Here is a 22,262-nt window from a genome sequence, read left to right as displayed (position 1 = left end):
AGTTTCACTATTCGATATGTATTATCAGCCAAAAGTATCAAGTCAAGTTCCACGAGTATAAAATATTGTTAATTGGTGCAATTGAAATGTTGAAAATACATAGAACTACTTTATATGATATTTAACATTTTATATCACTAGATATTATAATATTTAACAACATTAGATATTTTATAATCTATATCACTAGAAATTTTATATTTATTTTATATATTTATATACATATATTATATATTTATATATATTTATATATTATATATTATATATTTATATATTATATATTATATATTTATATATATTTATATATTATATATTATATATTTATATATACTTATATATTATATATTATATATTTATATATATTTATATACATTTTATTTATATAGACTCATAAATTACATTCTCCGAACTAGCTTTTGGCATTTTACATGAATCCTGTAACGTATTCTCCAGAATTCAGAAAGTGCTATAAAGAGTTGATTACCATTTGTAATGACCGCTAATCAAGATTTTAGAAAGGTGATTCAATACATGATAATTAGAAGATTGTATGTAGTTAAACATAATAGATGCATGAATCAGCTGTAAAATGAAACCTTGTTGGTTGACTAGGTTTTCATTAAGTGATACACATAAAAATAAAGATAAAAGCGATCGGTGTAACAGAACACCGTACGATTGAAGGGTAGACAATCACGAAACGAGCAACGAATTCGCGAGAATCATCCCCTGCAATCATATTGCCAGTTCGTAGGACATAGAGCTCGATGTTGTTGCTATGTATACGCAAAAGTATTCATTTGCTGTGAACATATAGAACCAGCTTGACATGATTGGAGAATTCATCTAATTCGTCCACTTTCTATTCACTCTATTTAGAACGTACGATTTCAACGTTTAATAACTTTTTTTATTTCTTCGGTATAATCATTATTCTACACTTCATAACTTTTTAAATATACAATTTTTTTTTATTTCGACTTAAACGAAATATCTACTGCTACAAAATATTTGACAATCTTGAAAATCACAGAAGAAGGGAAATTAAGCACGTGACAATTTACTGTTTTATGATTATTCCTTGTTATTAGGTTTATTAGTTTATTAGTTTATCATTATTGGTTGTTACTTGACATAACATTTTTTATTTCTTTGGTATAATCATTATTCAACACTTCATAACTTTTTAAATATACAGTTTTTTTTTATTTCGACTTAAACGAAATATCTACTGCTACAAAATATTTGACAATCTTGAAAATCACAGAAGAAGGGAAATTAAGCACGTGACAATTTACTGTTTTATTATTATTCCTTGTTATTAGGTTTATTAGTTTATTAGTTTATGATTATTGGTTGTTATTTGTTATTCGTTTTTCACGTATGCAGTGCGCATAAAGTGAACAATAATTTTGAAAGCGTATTTAGCCTAGGGAAACTTGGTTCAACTTAAGTTCACCTAGACATACCCAATTGTGTGACCAGGCAGAATACCAGTTTCATTGTTCGCGTGCAATTATATTGTCTACGTGTCAACAGAGAAAATATGAAATCCATCGAGCAGTCTGATAAGACTCGAGCGATCTGGCTATTCGTTATTCTGATGGATGTGTCAGCATTTCACTGGGCTGCTTTCGTTGGCGTGCTCAGACTTAAAAAGAACGACAAAAAGGTAACGTCTTCCTTTTTCTCTTTTCCTCTTCCCGAGTGACAATATTTTAGTACGCCTCTATGGACTCACTTACTTTCATGCACGAATTGCATCGGGCATTTTAATCTCGTTTCGATTATCATTGCATACGTGCAATAAAGATAATCTTTAATGAGCGAAAGAAAGTTAAATAATTCGGAGCAAGCATAATGAAGAACTTATAAAATTTCGATTCTTAATCATCAGAAGAAAGTTGAACAATTTGGAGCAAACATAACGATTAAACGTCAATTTGAAGAAACAATTTTATTAAGTCAACTTTATTTCTTGACCAATTTCATTAAATACTTTATATTATTTATTTTCTTGGCATTTATATTATCAATTTATGTATTTATATGTACTTTACATTATTTATGTTATTACTATATTATTATAAGTAATAATGTATTATTTATTAATGTAAGCATTAATACTTTATATTACTTATTTGGCTAACATTTTTAGGATTTTACTTCAAATCCAATTTATATGTGACTAATAAACTACAAATACGTTCTTGTGATATTATATTTTAATTTTGTATCACAAAAGAGATAAATATCGAGCAAAAGTTTGTTTCAATTATTAAGACATTAATAAAAGTAAGAAATAAACGAAGTCTTGTGAACTACTATGAAAATATAAAAACACAAAAATCAAAATCAAAATTGCAATTTTTCAGTGTTACGTTTCCGAACTTAAAACTACAAAATTTTGGAAAAAGTGATTACATCGCTTCCAACAAGTTCAAAAATCCAGTGATTAGTACATGTTTGTGGAAACTATGAACGACATTTCAATTACCAAAATCACAGAAACCGACATTCGAAACGGAAAAACTAGAATGTACATGAATAATAAAGTTTTACGTGGTAAAAGTTAAAAATTGTAAAAAGTCTGCATCGAAAGCATGGCTTTTGCAACTGGACAGAGGTAGCTAACGGAACTTTCTTTTCGGAATGATATATTTCGAGTAAACCTTGAACTTCCGTGTTTACAGAATCGAATGTTCCCCTGAGAAATAGATTGCAATTTTGGGCATGAAAAATCCCGGAGTGGACAACGTTCTCCCGTGCCACGAAAAAGGTGGGAGTCGGTATAAAGAGAGGAAATACTCGATGGTGATGGCCAGTGAGTTCAGTGAGAGTGCCGTGATCCTTTTACCGATCTACCGTGAAAGTCAACGATGAAGGTACGCGTCCCAAGATCATTGTGTGCAGAATTCCCCTTGCAGCACGTGTGAAGTGTTCGCTTTTCCCAACGACGATTTAATCCCTTGTTCTTTCGACTCAAAACAACGTTCAAATCTTCTTCTTCACTTCGCGTCGCCCTTCAACGCTTTTTAATCGATTCTTCGTGCGACAGAGTCGAAAGAATTGCAAAGTGATGTTCAGTATGAGTCATCTTGTACGCTTCTTTTGTGGCTGGCTGGTTGTGATCCGTTCGAGAATCGTTGCGTCCGTCACCCCCACGTGAAAGTAAAACACGTTCCGTTCATCATCACTCGCACCTTCTACGCGCGACAATGGAGAAATTCGCACTGTAGCTCTCATTTATCTTCGCACGAGTGGGAATCTAAAAGTGCAAACGAGGATCTTATTGTCGGTGGCGAGCGGTCGTCTACCCAGTGCAAATTATATCCGTTTTTAAAATGGCTAAGGACGTCTTAATCCACAGAGTTTCTTCTCTAATTTCCTATTCCAAACCAGGCACTTTAATCGTAAACTCTTACACGTAATTCTCATTTTTCTTTTCTTTAATTTTCATATTTAGTGCAAAAATTGATTTAACTTCATAATTGAGGAAAAGACGTTTCATACATTTGTGACAAAATATTTTAAGAGTCCTGCAGCAAACGAAACACATGTTAACATTTAACAATTTAAACAGCTGATCTTTACAGTAACAACGTGGCTGACTATGCGTAGGAACGTTTATAACTTTATTTAGCAATTTTATGCAACTTAGTTTTTAATATATTTCCATGAAATATATTAGTTTATTTCAAACTCCGACGAAACATGTAAATATTTGAATTAATCGTCGGAAACTAGGAATTTAAACAACGACTTTTTTTTCAATTCGGACCAAAATAGATTCAGACGTCGCAGTTCGAGTGTTAATCGCAAAAACTTTCTTCTGTTCGGCTGCATACTATTTGCAGCACATTCTAAAGCTCTCTGCACGGTGAATGAGACATAAAAAGTTGATCCTGCAGCTTATGAATGTACATGAATTTAGATAGCTTTACGATTGACTACTTTCATTTAATAATTTTAGAAAGTACGGTTTATTCAGTAAAAGTAGTGAATTAAATTGTTCGATCTGATTCGAAAATTTATAGGTCGTTCGAATAATCGATAAAAAAATGTAATTATTTCGTAGTTTTATTTTTGGTTAACGAGACGCAGGTCTCAGGAATGAAAACAACTCGCGTTTTTGTGCTTCCGTGAGCTCGCCGGAGAAATGAATACCTATTTCCGTGAAAGTTGGCATGAATTTGAATAAATTCAAACGGACGTGGAAGTCAAAGGTTCTAACGAACGGAAGGAAAGTCGAACTTTGTTTGAGGTGTAAGGAAAGTTGCGTCACCGGTGATGGAAGGAGTTCGCTAATTTGGACTCGCTAATTCCGGTTGACCGGAAGTAATCTTCGTTAGCCGCGGCGCTCTGTGATGATACCTTTTCCCAAAATGTTTGTACAGTTCACAATTTAACACGATTTTCGTATAAATCGACACTCTTATGTTTCCGAGATTGCTGAATCTGAATATATTATCAAAAATGCGAAATTCAAACTGAGAGAAATCAGACACTAGTGACACAAGGATTGTTTCTAAATTATTTTTTGTGAATATTAATAATTCTTTGATATTTAGCATTTTTATATAATTTTTATATAATATTTATATAACATTTATATAATATTTATATAATATTTATATAATATTTATATAATATTTATATTTAGCATATTTATATAATTATACAAATATATAAATTATATAATTGTTCACTGAGAGCGTTGATAGGCACTACTTGACACTTTCAAATTAAATATCTTAAAAATAGGCAGAAACGGGATAAATTTTTTGATTAACTATCGTAGTTGACATTTCACTTTAGCGCTAAACCTTCCGGGTATTAAAAACAACTAATTTACACTGCTTTATAAGAATGACAAGTATGAATACATTTCAACTTCTCGCCACTTTTATTATAATGAATGCTTAAATTAACCAAAAAGCGATTGAATTGTTTTCTTTTAAAGAGTATTTATAAATACAACAATTTTAAAATAAAACATGTGAAACCAGTCATTTTGACCGGCGTGGCAGATTTGGTATTAAGTTATGAATCTTGTTAGAGCAGGTGTATCGATGACTATTACAGTTTTTTTATCAACCGCTATATTATAACATGACAACTACTTAGAAGATATTGAGTAGGGCAGCACAAGATTTAAGTAAAAATATTTTGCGTCACTTACGTGTAAAATTCGGATTTATAACATATATTTTCGTGGTAAAATGTTTCACAAATGATTTCTTTAAGGACAAACTTTAACTTGACACATTAAAGGCGCCACAATTTTTAAGACATTAACAAGTACGAGAATTTGTCAACGGCATTTGTTGCTCTGATACGCGTACAACATACAGTGACCCGCATTAATATTCGGACACCTTTTAAAACAAAATAACATTTTTTTAAATTGAACGAAATGACTTAAAGTTTCTGGGGATATTACTGGACGACAGACTACTTTTTTAACATTTTTCTGTTACTTGGGATGATACAAAAATAGAAAACGCGCGTTTCTTTTTTAACCTTTTCATCATACCAAGTAACTAGAATTTCATCAAAATCAGTCAAGCTACAGGTATTACAAGATGTAAAAATTTGCAGATGTCTTACAGTCATCAGTCGAAATTGTAGAAAATCGTGAATAAACTGCGATCTTCACGATGTTTAATTGTCTCTAGCTCGTAACAACGTCAACCGATTTCAATAAAATTTTCAGCATTTATATTACTTCCAGAGACCTACAAAAGTTTTCGTAATAAGCTCAGGTAAAAATAGTTGAAAAAAATACTACTTTCTTATTTTGTTTTCATTCCAATTGCAATTTAAAAAGAAGTTTGTAGACATTGACCAGTCTCTCTAAAATCTCAACGAGATACAAGTCATTCCATCCACTTTCAAGAAAGTTATACTGTTTTAAATTGTGTCCGAATATTAATGCGAGTCACCGCATGTGTACCACAGCAGCTTTTTGCTGCTATGTATTCGACGCTTTGGTCAATTTTTGGGAAAGAGTACCATCGCGCGCCGTTGTTCGTTCGGGAAACGTAGGTTTCTCTCGGGAGAATCCGAGCGTGCATCTTCCGGTACTATTTTTACGCGGTGCGGGTTTATTTGCCGCTCTTTTTTAGAAATCGTGGCGATCGTGCATGCCCGAATGCTCTAAGTCGAACCGAACGGCTGGAACTAGGTTAAACATTGACTCTTCCAAGTGCAAGACCAAGGACGCGCCGATCACTTTCATCCGTCGCAGGAAATCCGAGCCTCTCGATCGCGAAAACACACGGGAATATCGCGATAAATCTTACCTACCTGACTAACCACACTTCCGGTTTCATCTGGACCGTTATTTCCTGAACAATCTCCGGTTGAAACGCGCTCCCAGGCTGTTATACTTTCAATTTCACTGCAAGCGCGGCAAAACGTTCATTATCCACTAGTGGAATACGCATAACACCAGCGCGTAACGTCTGTTCTCGAATGTTAATCGAGATTTCCGCAAGTTTCATTCCAGAGATAATCGAACAATTCAGTCGCTTCGAATATCCGAGCAACAATTGAGAGTAAATCTATGATACAGCATTTTCACTTCCACAGGTAATTGCAGCCTGTGTCTAAAAGTGTTTTGTAATCTCTTTTGCAGTTAAACAGGTTTTAAGCGAGCGAATTTAGATCGATCGAGATTTCTACGGTGGCCACTCCACAGAGGATGAGGCGTTATTCGTATTTTCCACTCGGAGAAGGGAAACTGTTATGATAATAACAGGGGCACCGCGTGTGTTTCATGTAATTGTAACTTGCAAATATAACAGAGAAATTGTTAGAATTCGTCTGTTGCGAATCGTAACGATCCACAGTGATTTGTAACCTTCGTGAGACCATAAATGTTACACGTTGATTTTCTGTCTCAAAAATGAACGTTCTAAAGTAAAAGTTCAATTTCGGCAACGTTAACTCTCCAATGCGTTTGTTCCGAGTAAACATCGTCGACATACTAATATTTCTCAACGTTTCTTCCTACCGTTAATTGATTTTAATATAGTTATCTTAATTGCTAAATCCTTTGCGTTAGAAAATTTCTGAAAACAAAGAGAGGAATATTTTCTGCGGAAACTAGAGCGGAAAATATGAAGATTTCATTCCGTGTCGGACTTCCAATGTGTGCCGGGAAATTTCGAGAACCTTGGATTCCGCTTTATAATATAAAAAAGAAAATGAAATTGCCATCAACTGTCCGTATGCAGACGCGTTTCATCGTTTTGTCGCCATCAATTTCTTCGTTTCTTTTTCTTTCGATATTGCCCGTGAAACCGGCAATTTTCTGACAAGATCGTTGTTTGCCACGGTCACATACATGGGCATCTTCTAAAGCGGAACCCTACGGCGCGCGTCCTCGTGTGACTTTCACCATGAACCGCTCCACTTGCTGCATTCACGTTACTATGCTCCACGCCCGACTGGTTTATAAATTCACGGATATGTTACGGCACGTTTTGTCGTCACACTAATTCATTGTTCAATAAACACTTTTAGGGCACCCGCAATTTTCACAGCAATCGCTGAACGATCCGGATACCATCGATAATTGTTTATGGTGTACGTAACCATAACGTGAAAAAGTGTTATTCAATGCGACACGGTGCTGCGTTATTCAATGATGCGAATTCTAGCAGGAAGACATTTATCCGTCGAAGCATTACGTTTATTTGCAGTTTACGAATTTTGTTGTTGGACGATCACGTGTTATTAGATAAATATTTCTTCTTACAGTGTGGAGGACTTATTATTTCATTGTAGTAGTTTAAAACATTACGTATGAAATGTGTACTGTTTGAAACGGTAGTTGAATACGTTTATATTTAAAAAGTGCACATTCAAAAATAAGTAGTTCAAAACACTGTACTTGAATGAGTTGTTTAAAACACTGTACTCAAATTTTTTTAAAACATCATACTTCAATAAGTAGTTTAAAGAGCTACATTTGAAAAATGCTCTCTTAAATGTTGTTCAATGCATCATGTCTGAAATGTGCACTTTTAAAACAGCAGTTTAATGCATTACGTTTAAAAATTGTACATTTAAATAAGTAGTTTATGCGCACTTTCAAAACAATAATTTAATACATTACATTTAAAAAGTGTATATTTAAATAAGTAGTTTATATAATGTACTTTCAAAGGAGTTGTTTGAAACGCTTCATTTGAAATGTGCAATTTTAAAAAAGGTAGTTTAAAACACTACATTTAAAAAGTTTGCAGTTTCAAAGAAGCGTTTCTCACACACGTATTACATACTTACGCGGACATATCCCTTTATATACGTAAAAAGAACAAATATGTATATACAATAAACAGTAACTATAGTCTTCACGCGATAAGAAGACACCTCTGTGTTTCCATGCCCCCTCTAACTAGCTGCTTCAGCTAGTAAGAGGGGGAATATAAACTCAAAGGTGCCTTCTTGTCACGTGAAGACTATACATACGGTTAATACAAATTGAAGTTTAAAAAAGCACCTTATAATCCTTTTTAAGAAAAGGATTAACCCTTTCGCTACGGCAGCTCCATCCGCCGAAGCACCGTCACCGAACGGAAACTCGCTCCGGAAACATGCACGGCGCGCGTGGTTTCTGTATATATGTTGTTCAAGTCTTGAATAATAACTGTGCCGAATAAAACAATCGTTGCTCTGATGTGACAAGTATATTTACATTTTTAATTTAAAAAGGCCAACGTCGCAATCTTTGCACTCGTACCGCGAATCCGTTCTTTTATCATTTTTGCTACAAATTACACATCCGCGTCTTCTGTGTACACTTCATTTCGATGCCGCATATATGCGGCGCTCGTACCCACAGGTCGTCGAGTGGATGCCGCATATATGCGGCGCTCGGCGCGAAAGGGTTAAGACCGTCGATTGCTGGGAACGAGAAAGTGCACCAGCTCTTAGGGCAACTCACCAAAACCAAGAACCATTAAAAACTCTCTATTTACCCTTCCATAATCGACCATCTATCCGAAAGACTGATCTAATCCGAACCCGTTTCAGTTTCCGCAAGTGGTCTTGCTCGCCTGTTGCTTGTTCCTGTTGGATCCATCGGTGAGGGCGGAATCCAGCGAGAAGGAATTGCGAGCTCGAGCATCGGCCCAGCTGGAGCGGTTGGCGCCGTATCGCAGGTCATCGCCGGACCCAGGTCCATCGGCGGATCAATCGCAGTCGCTGGAGACCTCGTCGGACGATCCTGTGAGCACTTACCTGGACGAGCGTCGAGTGGGCTTGGAGATCTATCAGATCCTGCCTGAAGACCTGCAAGAGGACATCGTGAAGAGGGGCAGCGTGGCTGTTCTGGAGCTGCTCGAGAACCCGAAGTACGTGGCGATGATGCAGGAACGGATAAAGAGGTCCGGGGCCGACGAAGGATACGAGACGAAGCGGGACGGATACAATTACGCGGAATACGACCGGCCGCCGGAAGGACATCCGCCGGAAGGATACGGGGAATACGCGCCGGAACCGTACGGCGGCGGTGGAGATAACTACGGGCAGCCAGCAAACTCAGGATCCGACTCCGGAGGCATCATACAGGGATCATCGAGCCTGATCGGCGGCATAGCCAAGGGCATAATCGGCGGACTGGTCAGTGCATCGGGCAGCGCATCGACCGGCTCGTCTTCGGTGTCCGCTTCGAGCTCCGCTCAAACCTCCTCGAAATCGGCCGCATCCTCGATGGACCAGAGGAAACCAGAACCTTACGGACACTACGGGCAATACGGATACTATGGACCCCCTCACCCGGTAACTATGTAATTATTCGCAAGAATTTGACGATACGCACACGCATACATTACACGCGATCACTGCGAGCTCTCGAACGGAGCCAGGGACTTCTACCGAGGTGCAATATACCGGTATTTTTCGATTCTGCCTTTGAAATCCTTACGAAAACCGAAAACACGAATAATTGTCGGTCATTTTTTCGGTTTCTCTATTTCATTACAATTTCCAAAGTACTTTTATCCGCGGATAATCAAACCAGTTCTATTTGCAATACCACAATCGCTATGATACGGAGGTCGGAGTAATTACTAACGTAGGAAAAAGTTAAGAAACGTCTTGCACAGATGCATATTCTTGGGTGCAGTCAACATTCTTAACATATGATAATCTTGATAAAATCTTATAAATATCAAAATTAAATTAAATTAATATTAAAATCGGAAATATTAATTTTATATTTTTATAATTCTTCTTTTGCAACCATTTATCTTTATTTTATTTTTGTATTTTTTATTTCTTTTTTATTTGCCGTACGCATTAGATAAGACAATATTGCAATATAAAGAACATTTTTCATTTAATAAGACTTATATTTGTTAGAATATCAAATTTTACTAACGTGTTAACGATATGTGAAGTTTCTTAACTTTTGTCGGTAAGTGGACATACTACATTTGACGAGAAAAATGAAATATTATATTCCTTTTTTGCGGCTGTACTTACGCTATCGTATTTTATTATACTAAAATATATTCATATTTTTCTATTAGGTATAACATTATATATATGAAGATTTTTATAATTAAAATATATAAAAGATATTCATATTTTTCCATTAGGGTATAACATACGAGTATTTTTATAATGAATAATATCTTGTTAGTATTTGCCATGTGGCCAAACGGAAAACTGAGAAAACACATATTATTTAATTCGGTTTCGATCGCAAATCGATTTCAGTATTGTAACGATTTCGGTATTGTAACGATTTTGGTATTGTGACGATCTTGGTATTGTGACGATCTTGGTATTGTGACGATTTTAGTATTCAAACAGTATTCAGTACCGTGACGATTTCGGTATTCTATCGATACAGCTTTATTAGCGCAATACCGGTATCAAAATCATACCGGTTTCAAGTCCCCGATCGAAGCACACTATCGACGCGCGGACTTTCTATATAAGCAACCGAGAGGGATCGTCGGCGAGACGATGTGCGTGGATTTCTGGTTGCATAGCGAAGGTACATGGCTTGCGTTTTATCGGCGATCATGTCGGAGTACATTAATTCTAGCTCGCTCGACCGCGGAAGTCCCGGGAATCACGGAAACAAGCGAATGCCGGCTGCTGAATGCCGGTACCGCTTCGGAACGAGGCCGTGTTTATCTTTGGAAATTTTTCGAAATTCGTGAACGAAAGTCGTCCGGTTTGTTTCGACGAAGAAGTGGAAGACGGACGCTTTCGCGAATCGTTTCGGACAGGAATTCCTAGGACGGAATTGGTAGGAACACGACAGCTTTGTCACGATCGAAACGTATCCGTATGGAGTTCGAATCAAACTATACGCGCACGAATATACTTACCTACTCTCTTTTCTTTTCTTAGACCGTAGAACAGTGGAATTGTGGTAGAATTAGAAATGTTATAGAGAAGTTAGTCCGATATATTTACCGTATAAAAGAAAATCACTATCTGGGTCGTCGAGGCTGCAATTATGGAGGGAAATCTTAGCTGGTTCTCATCATCGCCCCTTGTTCGATCGGCTTTCAAACGTCCGTGACTCGGTTTTTCACCGTCATCGAATAATTGTTTCCACGGAAACGCGAGACGTCACGATCGAACGGTGTCCCCCGCCGTGTCGTAAGATCCAGTCGATTAACGTAATTGAACGACTCGAATTCTTTGTACAGACATTGCCGGACTTGACAGTGATTAGGTTCAATGGTACGAGGATTAGCGAACGTCGATTAAATCAAATGGTTCGAATGTGATCCTGTAGGGACCGACGACGCGAAGGACACGCAAATATCGATTGATAAGACTGAAATTGAAAATATGAGACTGTAAGAATTTAAGGAAAAGAAATTCTCTTTTTTTTCTCGCGGGCGACAGTTGCCGTTGGCATGAACTTAAATATCAGCTATATTGCGAGGGACGAAGAAAGATCGCACGTTATATTGCTGCTAAGATATAAGCATTTCATTCCGTTAGAATAGAGGCTGTTTTTATAATAATCAATGCTGTACCGAGCAATCTATAATATTCAATAAAGTAACGATTCTATTGCATTTCGATCGACTTGTACACGTGTCTGTCTTAGCTTAATGAAATTTTTCTATGATAGTACGCCAGTTCTAAGCAGTTCACCGTGTGGGACTTCAAAAAGGCGATCTTTAGCACATTAATGCAGGCTGTTAAAGCCATTAGTGGCGGTGTGATTGCTTTGAAAGGTCAGCTTATCAAGGGAGGTGGTTACCTTGTCTCGACCCAAGGCAAAATGATTGCCAAGGCAGGAGACGCGATCACGTCTTTGGGTACTAATATCGCGAAGAATGCTGCGCACCCGCCGGCAACGCACCATGAGTATGCTTACGATCATCCTTCGATAGCTGGTAAGTTTTCGAGAGAATTCTTTTATCTGGATCAGCGGTAGCGAACTATTTTATCCGCAAATGCCAAAAACTCGTCTCTATCGCGTGCTGAGCAATTTTTAATGAACATTGAATAAGATGCCATTTTCGCAGTATTTTAGTGTAACACTTTTAAAAGTCATTTAACGTGAAAACGTATAGTGAAACATTTCTCAAAATTATACGATGTGAAAACATAAAGTGAAACATTTTTCAAAATTATATAATGTCAGAACACAAAGTGAAACATTTTTTGAAATTATATAATATAAAAATAAAGTGTAACATTTTTCTGAAAATTACACAATGTGAAAACATAAAGTAAAACATTTTTGAGAATTATATGATGTGAAAGTATGAAGTGAAACATTTTTAAAAATGACGTCAATGAATACTATAAATTTTCTAACAATCGAAAAAAAAAAATTGAATTGAGTGTACAATGGTACGAGAGTCATTAGTTCGATATCACTGATTTAGACAGTTCACTGCTTTCTTAACTTTTTAATGCTACATTTACAAAGACCATCTTGTAATTATTAATTTTTAAAAGAATTTGTACTTCAGGAGAACACCTACTTCGCATGCTTCTTTTTTCGATGGTAGTTACTAGACCGTGGATCTTTATGCGTTAATTTGTAAAATGTAATAAAACGTGCAAATTAACAACAAAACCAATAATGGCATTTTTACTATATATTTTCGAAGAAGAATCTTTCGATTAACGAAGGAAATTTTTGTCTAATTCTGATTTGTCTAAAATAACATGGAAACAAAAATTTGTTAAAGATCCGCAGTCTAGTAGTTGCTGTTCGAAAATATTTATTTACACAGAAACAAGAACAATTTATTTATAATACGTACAGCGTTTAGTTCAAACGTTCCATTTAAAAATGTTATAAAAAAAACCATTCGACTTTGTTATGTTAATAAACTTATTTAACGAACTAGGCAAAAAAAAACGTAGAGAATCGAGAAAGAATGAATAATTCAAGGAACTTATAATTTCATAACCTTCTATATAAGATCAGTTCATCAATTTCTCGTGAAATGACCTATTTTCAAAAAAGTCTTTGCTCGCTGAAAAAAATTATTAACCACCCTGCGCGGCTCAATTAAAAAATAAGCTAAACATTATGCCGAAAATATCACGAAATATGCTTGCTTAACAAAATATCGCGGTGTCTGCTTCACAAATACTTTTGACCTAATTTCACAATGAAACGGTAGGTCACGAGGAAAGCTATGACGGGCCTCCGCCAGGTATCGAGGGCTATAGCGAACCAAATGACGGTTACCACGCAAATTTGAATTACGACTCGCCATCGGACGGTAAGACTTTCTATCATTACGGTGCCTGGTTAACCCCATATGCCGCCACTGACAATTTTCAACTTTATAATCAGCCGCTAATTCGTTGGAATTAAACTAGACGACGGTGATTACATCGTTACCGTGGAATGCATGCGAGAATAAATACGTACCGTCCGCCGATTATAGTGGCTGACGTGTCACACGGCCGTGTGCCCGTGAAAAAGATCGAAACAAAAATTCGGTGAGAGGCGTCGGAAATCCGAGGAGTCCGTTGTACGTTTTGAAATAAAGAAAGTAAAAGCGGTCTTCACTTTCAAACGAGATTCTAATCTCCGGAACTTTCCTCTCTGTGCCGGAGCGAGTGACTCGGGTCGGCCGAGGCTGCTCGGAATTCTGTATTGGCATCCCGAACTCTGTTGCTGCGGGTCGTTATTCGGTGCTTCGAGGTTCATTGTGCCTTTGCGATCCTCGCGAACGCGTGTCATCGACACCTCCGCGTTTCGTATCCCAGCTCGCTCGAGCACAGGTTCGTCTAGGGTGACCGAAACGCGATTTTCTCGTCGTTTTCGCAGAGAATACGCTCCTTTACTTTCGCCGCCGAAGAGACCTTCGCTATTATATCGGAAACTTTTGCGCAACGCACTTTCACCGAATCCACCTTTTCGGTCAGTTTGACGACCGAAATGTATCTCATCTCTTCCCTCTTACTAATCGAAGCTTTTGCAAAAACGTTGTACATATTCATGAGTTTATCGCGTTCTGTAGCTATTTAGAGTTGCAAGATTTACGTATGTGTGTGCATGTGTAACTGCGTGGATGATTTATAAGATATGTAAAAAGTTGGAAAGTTCTCAGTTTTTGCAACGTTTTATTATGTAAACTTGGCTCTGAATTGGGAGAGAGTATGAAATTAAAAGAACTAACCTTTCATTTCACGAAGTAGAAAGAAATAATATGTAGTGTCGGCGCATTCATGAGATAACAATGGATTAATACTTTCATTATTACATTGTCTGTATATAGTTTTATATTAATAACATTTTATATATATATATATATATATATATATATATATATATATCTGCAACTAATAATTATAAATGGAAAGGGGTTGTACCATAATATAATGTTCGCGTTAAATACATTATTATATATTGCAATCTAACGGTTCATGGTCAATATAAATAAAATGGTGACTAAAATAATTGTAAAAATTACCTATTATGTTGTAATATGTCGAGTACAGACAGTCCCGAAAGTCTACATCTACCTGACAATTTGTAAATATTCGAAACAAAAAACAAGGAATTGGATATTTTTCGAACATTCATTGATTCATTGAAATTAGATAAATTCTAATAAAGATTCTTAGTAAAAATTATAAATTGCGTAATTGTAGAAACGTTTATCAGTAGTTCGCGAATCTCTATCTTTGTTCTATTCAAATCTATATAACCAATCAAGCAAATACCAATTGATTCCAGTTTCTGTAAATGTGTCGGTAAAAATTGAAATTTGCATAAACAATTGTAACATACATAGTTATTACGTATACATGAAAGTAGGTAAGTACATACGCTACACCAGAAAACTAGAGAACCAAGTTCAAGGATATGAAAGTAGAGACTTCGCTCTTTAAAATGAGCACAGGCAGAATGTTGTAAGATCTTTTTACATGAAATTACAGGAGTTGGAATTGATAATTAGTGAAACTTTAATTTTTTGGGGTAGTGTATCTTAACAATACATTCTACACCTTGAAAACTGTATGATAGATTTCGTCGTTTTACATTTCTCAGACGAATGTGCAGAACATCGTAATTTTCAAAACCTGTTTAATTTTAATGAACCGTTTGGTGTATGTAGACTTTTACGACTAGTTATGCCAATCGTATACAACACTATTCTTATGAGTTTCAACACTAATTTACAAATCGCTTGTCCCTGCATTCTCAGTTTTTATGGAATTTTATATTGGAAAAAGATCAAAGTTTAAAGTGAAAATTATTCTTTTTTTAACCGTACGTATCATTTTTACGCAGGACAATCGTATCGATAAATTCTCAATTTCATTAAACAGTATTTTTAACATTACAATTAATATTATAAAAAATACTCTATTAAATACTCTATTATAAAAAGATATTATAAAAAAATATTTGGAAATATCTGTCGAATCTTTTTGCGTAATAAACTTTTTTGTAGCCGAAACAGATTTGTCTTTTCGAATTGGAACTCAGGTACTGAGGAAAATAGAACAAAAGAATTCGAAGATTCGTATAGACTGCGGGTTTTATGTACTTTTAACAGAAATGTGTGAGAGCAATATAAAACGGTAGAAAGATTAAAGGATTTCAAGGATGTTAATCTCAACTCGTTAAGATTGCTAAGATTAGAAAGAAACTTTTATCCGACCACTGCTTATTACAAATAACACAGACAATTTTCATTTCACACGAAGATCCGCAGTCTAGTAATCCAAGCACAAAGTCAAAGATCCCTTGGTGGTCATAAAAGGATGAAAATCTTGACTTTTGTAAACCAATGTAATACAACTCCAGGCAACAAGTATTTGGTTAGAAGAAATAGTAACGAATTAATGATTAAAACGAGATTATTTACACCCAAAATGTTACGATATAAATATATGTCTTGTTATTCTTAAAATCGACATATATATATATATATATATATATATATATATATATATATATATATATAGAATGAATACGCAACACATAATTAAGATTTTAATTTACGTTCTTGAAAAAGGATAGAAGAATAGAATATAAGTTTGCACAAAGACGAGCAATAATTTGCTTTATATTCGCAGTATCCAATATTTTCGGACGTTTTTACATGAACAGTAAATTCTCTCTCAGACTGTATACAAAAGTGGACAGTTTGAGAAGAGGAAGCACGATTAATCGAGTCCTGCGCCTCGATTTTATAATTGAGCCGTTTATTTTGAAAGTGGCATAAGTCACTTTATCGTAATGAAAAGTGGTGATTTTTTAATGTTTATACGAAATTATTTATACTGAGAAAAATATCAGCATCCTGAGATAACAAATACAAGTAAATCTTCTCGGAAGTTAGCATTCATATTTTTAAACGTGTTAAAACGCAAACCCTTAAATATATCGATTTAAAAACAAAGTGACTTATGCCACTTTCAAAATAAACGGCTCAGTTGTTAAAAATTGGCGACTATAGAAACTGGGCCACGATGATTGAAGAATAGTATCGTCTCTACCCAAATTGTCCATTTTTGTGTACAATCCAAGCATCAATTACGGAGAATTTACTGTATACATGACTGTTTCAACGGTCTTGTTTTTTTTCAATCAATTCGGTGCTATTGCTTCAGGCTGAATACTCTAGGTTGCAATTAATACAGACTATTTTTATTTTGCATAAAAATCCGCGGTCTGGTGATTATAAAATATAGAGAAGTATAATTGAAATATAACTGGTGGAAGAGCGGTGGCTAATGACTATACAGCGGATCTTTATTAAAAATAAAAATTGTCTGCGTCGATTACGATAAGCAGGGTTTATGAATACATGCATGTTTCTCTTGATAGTTTAAATAAGCCAAAAACAATAGAATCGAGTGGTGCTAATTCAATTACATCGTAATTCAACTTCGCAATTTAATTACATTGTATTTGAATTTCATCGCCAAGGGTTGTATTAACCACTGTGCGAAACGAAGGGTTAAGATTCAGACCCGACTGACAGACGTCACGTTTACAGTCGATGACCACGCGGGTCTTCTGATCGCAAGACCATTGCCCCTGGAGAGTCCCGGCGACCACATCTCGGACTTGGACAGTCACAAGCCCAGTGTGACCCACCCGGGCGATATCTATCACGGCCCGCCACCGGAATTGGATGAGAAAGAGATCGAAAACACCGTGGTTGAGAGCGGCAACCACAATCAACCGAGTCACCCTGCCGAGTCTCATCATCATCTCGATCATCCACCGTCCAGCTACGACGTTCCTCTGCATCAGTTCTCGCTCGAGGATTCCAAGAAGGGAATCAAGGAGAAGTATCCGCTTTATCCCCCATTGATTGGAGGATCAGGAACCGGTGCCCATAACTCGTTATCGATTCAGCAAAACGTCGAATACCCGCCGGTGCACATTCGGTACACGGTGCCTATCAAAGGGTCCTTGAAACTGCCGCTCGAAGACACCTCCAGCAACGATCTGTCCGTGTACGGCAGTTTGTCGATCGACGAGCCCGAGATCGGATCGACGAAACTGCAGACGGCGAATCAGGTGGGCGGTTTCGAACTGCCGAAACTGCAAACCCACGGAAACTTCCGCGGTTTGCCCGGCTTTCTGAATACTTACCCCGGCGGCGGTGCGTGGCAAGCACCTTTGAAGACGCCTTTATTAAACTCTTACGTGACACCCTATTGGCAGAACCAGGGATTATTCCAGCCGCTCGCTGGTTTCGACATGTTCGGCTTATACAGGAGACGGAACAGCCTTCACAGACGGAGATCCGTCAGCGACGCTTTGCGGCACGCGACGATGTCCCGAGTGTAGCTTTAAAGACTGATCTCAGGTAATTGGGAAACGTTGAAGGTGACGCGATGGAATATATCGTTCGTCCAAGCTGCCATGTAATGTTGAATTTCACCTATGAGTGCGTGAGATATGAATGAGTCCAGGAATTTAGGACGATAAAAGTATACCGTGGAAACCTAGTTTTAGTGGACTGGCGTTAGAATCAATGTTTGTAATGACTTTGGGCTTTATACTGTTGCAAAAGTGGCACGCTTACTTTTGTATCGATTTCAGAAGTAGACGTTAGTCACTGTATGCTCGGCTATTGTGTAGAAATCGGACACGCGCGATTATACTATTTTGTACACGGAGGATTCGAGGTAGACCATTCGAAGTTAAAAATGCTGGGACCATCAGTTAGTTAAAATGATTGGTTCCTGATTTTTCCTTTTACAACTTTTGATTTTATGAAAATGTGAAAATTTTTTCGATAAACTTCTTTGTTCGAACATATATTGCAATAGAAAACAAACGGAGTTTAAATAAATCGATTTTTCTCATTGTTGTAAAACGATAAACATTATAATTATGCGTAGAACTCAATAGTTCTGGTACTAGTACTTCGACTGCCAATTTTTCGTCATACTTGAAACGCAATTTTTATTGCAATCTATTAAATAAACTGAAGTTTGCTAGAATCTACAACAAGCAAAAAGATCGTAGAATTAACTGTTGCAATAAGTTTTGTCATCTCTCTAATCTTACGTTATGGAACAAGTTGTTCTAAATTTATTGTCATTTATGTGTTAGTCAACGTGTGTGTCAATTTATAGAGTTTAGAAAGAAGTGTAGATGACCACGACTTAGATTACTTCGAATGAAACACAGTCATTTTGAACTAAAGAAAATTGATGGTGACTACAAAATCTCCAAGAGCCTTTAGGCTTTTGTTTAAATAGAACAATAAGGAGCAGACTGCGAATTTTGTGTATTTCTGACAAAAGTGAGTAGATCGAATACGACACATTAAATGCGAGACGAGAATTTAAGAATACGATCATTTTTAACTGATTAAAAATATGAATTGTGAAAATAAATTTTTGTCCAACTCCTATTCGATGCAAATGGAGTAGAGAAATTTTATTTTGCATAAATATGCGCAGTCGAATAATGAGATTTTGGAATTTCGAAAACTTTCTCTACTGGACGCATTTCGATGAATACAGCTGTAACATCAGTAACATCACTTAATATTATTTTATTAGAAATTGTAATTTTATAGTATTTTGTAGTCATTCTATTAATTCGCAACGAATTTTCGTTTCGTTGGCTGTTTTGTTTCCCTTTGGCGAATTACAAATTGCATTTATGTTTTAATATAATGCATTCATTTAACTATTCTTCTTTATGTTTCAATCATAATATGAACATTTTCTTGTTCACGTCTTGCTTGACAATCAAATAATTTTTAAGGGTATGCGCAGTAAATAGTATACCACACGAATTTATGAAATCTCTACTTGTCAGATAAGATACAATATGATATCAATTTAGACCAGAGAAAATAATAAGATCGCGTGAAACGGTGCAAAGTTTTTAAACAACCTTACCGTTTATAGTCAGTTCTAAATTAGTCTATATTTATATATATACATTATCAATCTCAAGAATATTACTCATTTAAAAATGGCCTCCACCAAATTTCTCAAATGTAGAATTATCTATTTTAAATCTACTTAAGTACCAACTGTTTATATTAATTCTAGAATAGAGTAGTTTTATTTGTTCTAAATGCTAAACTTTCAAATCTACGTGTCATAAATTATGTTGTAAATTTTTCACGTTAAATCTTACTTATACTATCCCAATTCTGCAGAATCCATTTTCCAATACAGATTATTTTCTAAACAATTATCTGCAGGGTAGTCGAATCGGTTAATTAACAATTGAGCCGTCACAATTAACTTTATATTTATCGAATAAGACATATTAAATGTATTGATTAAAAATACAAACAAAATAGAAGAACACAAAAATGTTGTATCAAAAAATTAACAGACTAAAAGAACACAGAAATTGTCGGTTAAAAACTAACCGAAATGAAAGAATAAAACGATTTTTATAAAAAAAATTAAACAAAATAAAAGAATGAAAAATGACAAAACAATTGGTCGCCCCACAGTAACCGGCTCCACTACCCTATTCTATCGAACATGTAGTATCGAAGAACTGAAACGTATTCATGTCATTTACCTTACAATTTTGCTCCTTGTTGCAGCGATCTATAGCTACAATGCGATTCGTCCTCAATGGAATGGGTCCAAAAGGCAGAACGTATACGTGATAACCACGTATCACAGATTAAAGTCGCATTGATCGAACTGAAATGCAACGCAAGCATGATCTTGTTGCGTTGGGACCGTAGAATTTCGCAATAAGGTCGGACGTGGATGAGGGCAGCAGGCTCGTGCACAAATGGAGAATACAAACGGAGGAGCCTGCACGGCTTCGAGTCGTCTTGGTGTTACGTTCACCAAGTCGGCAAGAACAAGACCGCGAAGATTTCACAGTTGGATCCGTTACTCACGGACGAATCTTGTCGAAGTTATTTGCAAAAAGAAACCGGTTCTGTATATGCAAACGACCGTGCGGATGTTGGACAATTATGTGCGAGTCAACCCGGCGTAGAAAGTATCCACAGTAGTTGCGTTTTTGTTTGTGATAAATACAATGTCGGGATCATGCTGTATAGCATTCGAACGTAACTTCGAACGCAAGTTACCATTATTGTGCCTCGCTGTCGAATACGGTACGGATTGATCGCGCGATTAGCATAACGAGCGACGCCTGTAACATGTTTATTTTGTACATAGAAGGAAACGGAAGTTCGCGAACTACCGATGTCGTGTTTTTATCGAATGATAAAGGCCATAGAAATACAACTAATTAAGCGTATTTTACCCTCCCCCTGTCTCAGATGCCTGCTAGAATAGAATTACGTAGCATGTTTCATACACAACTACAACCTCCCTCCCGTTATTTATATAATAATGCGATTCAAATTGTCTCCCAACATTCGGCTACCATTGAATGACTGTAACGCTGTTTTTAGTTTCAGTATTTATAGTGAAATCGGTCTGTTTATTGTTATTGTATTTCCCCGTTGATCGCAGTGATGTTTAATAAACTACTGTTCTTTTGCTTGTTTTAGAGTTGTGCGTGTCTCCTATACGTTCCAAATAGGGTGTCATTATCGGGGTTCAATGTTTCACGAGTAATACAACGGTGTCTATAGACGCTGTTTACTTTCTTGATTTTCAGTTCGATAAAACAAGAACGAAGAAAGCGGCGTGCCTGTATTTAACGCCAATAATTACGTTAATAAGACGCAGAAAATACGTCGTTACGTCCACGAAATAAATCACACGGAGCAACGTCCAACCTCGATCTCCCACCAAGTATCACGGAGGGTGCAATGAACTTTAAAACCTAAATGACACTCGTTCTGGCAATGCAGCCGCAAAACTGCAGTCCCTTCCCGATAATAAAAACATCGAAAAATTGGCACATAATAAAACAGTACGAAACGAATTACTTTCACTTTTATAATATTCGCATTTGCCGTAAATTATAATTAAGATCTGTTGATGGAGGCTGTTATTACGAGTTTGTCGTTTCTTAAAGAGATATTCTAGCGTAAACTGCGTTTTCCTTTGACCGTCTTTGAGATGTTTTCGCAACGAAACTGTAACACGTTTCGCAGTCACATGTACGAGGTTTATTTATACATGCTTCAATGACATTTAACGATTTTTTTAGGTTTGAAAAACGTTAAAATTGTTAGTTTCACACATATATGAATTTCAGATATCGCACTATGACCTCGATTGCGGCTATTTGGTTTATCTAAAATGAAGAGAACATGCAAGATTCTTAATTAGTATGAGATTAGCTATTGCAGGAACTAGAGCAAAAGCAAAAGGCTTTGAAATTTGAAATTTGATTATTCGATATTGGAAGA

General features: G+C 36.2%; 1 protein-coding gene across 1 annotated transcript; it reads left to right on the top strand.

The window, feature by feature from the left end:
• The first annotated feature begins 2,756 nt into the window (after positions 1-2,756).
• LOC117222474 (uncharacterized) lies at positions 2,757-21,451 on the top strand. Its single transcript, XM_033474190.2, has 6 exons — positions 2,757-2,885; positions 9,046-9,792; positions 12,119-12,386; positions 13,635-13,736; positions 17,478-18,299; positions 20,520-21,451. Exons 1-5 carry the CDS (start codon positions 2,880-2,882, stop codon positions 18,278-18,280), a joined length of 1,926 nt encoding a protein of 641 aa, XP_033330081.2. The 5' UTR covers positions 2,757-2,879; the 3' UTR covers positions 18,281-18,299; positions 20,520-21,451.
• Positions 21,452-22,262: the final 811 nt, after the last annotated feature.

The sequence above is a fragment of the Megalopta genalis genome, chromosome 5, assembly GCF_051020955.1.
Source record: "Megalopta genalis isolate 19385.01 chromosome 5, iyMegGena1_principal, whole genome shotgun sequence".
In the NCBI taxonomy this organism is placed as follows: domain Eukaryota; kingdom Metazoa; phylum Arthropoda; class Insecta; order Hymenoptera; family Halictidae; genus Megalopta; species Megalopta genalis.
This window is presented reverse-complemented; position numbering and strand designations above follow the sequence as displayed.

Excerpts from the sequence above, each read along its gene's own strand:
- LOC117222474 (XM_033474190.2), top strand. Across the intron at positions 12,387-13,634 it reads CGATCATCCTTCGATAGCTG|GTCACGAGGAAAGCTATGAC; the intron begins GTAAGTTTTCGA and ends ATGAAACGGTAG. Across the intron at positions 13,737-17,477 it reads TTACGACTCGCCATCGGACG|TCGATGACCACGCGGGTCTT; the intron begins GTAAGACTTTCT and ends TCACGTTTACAG.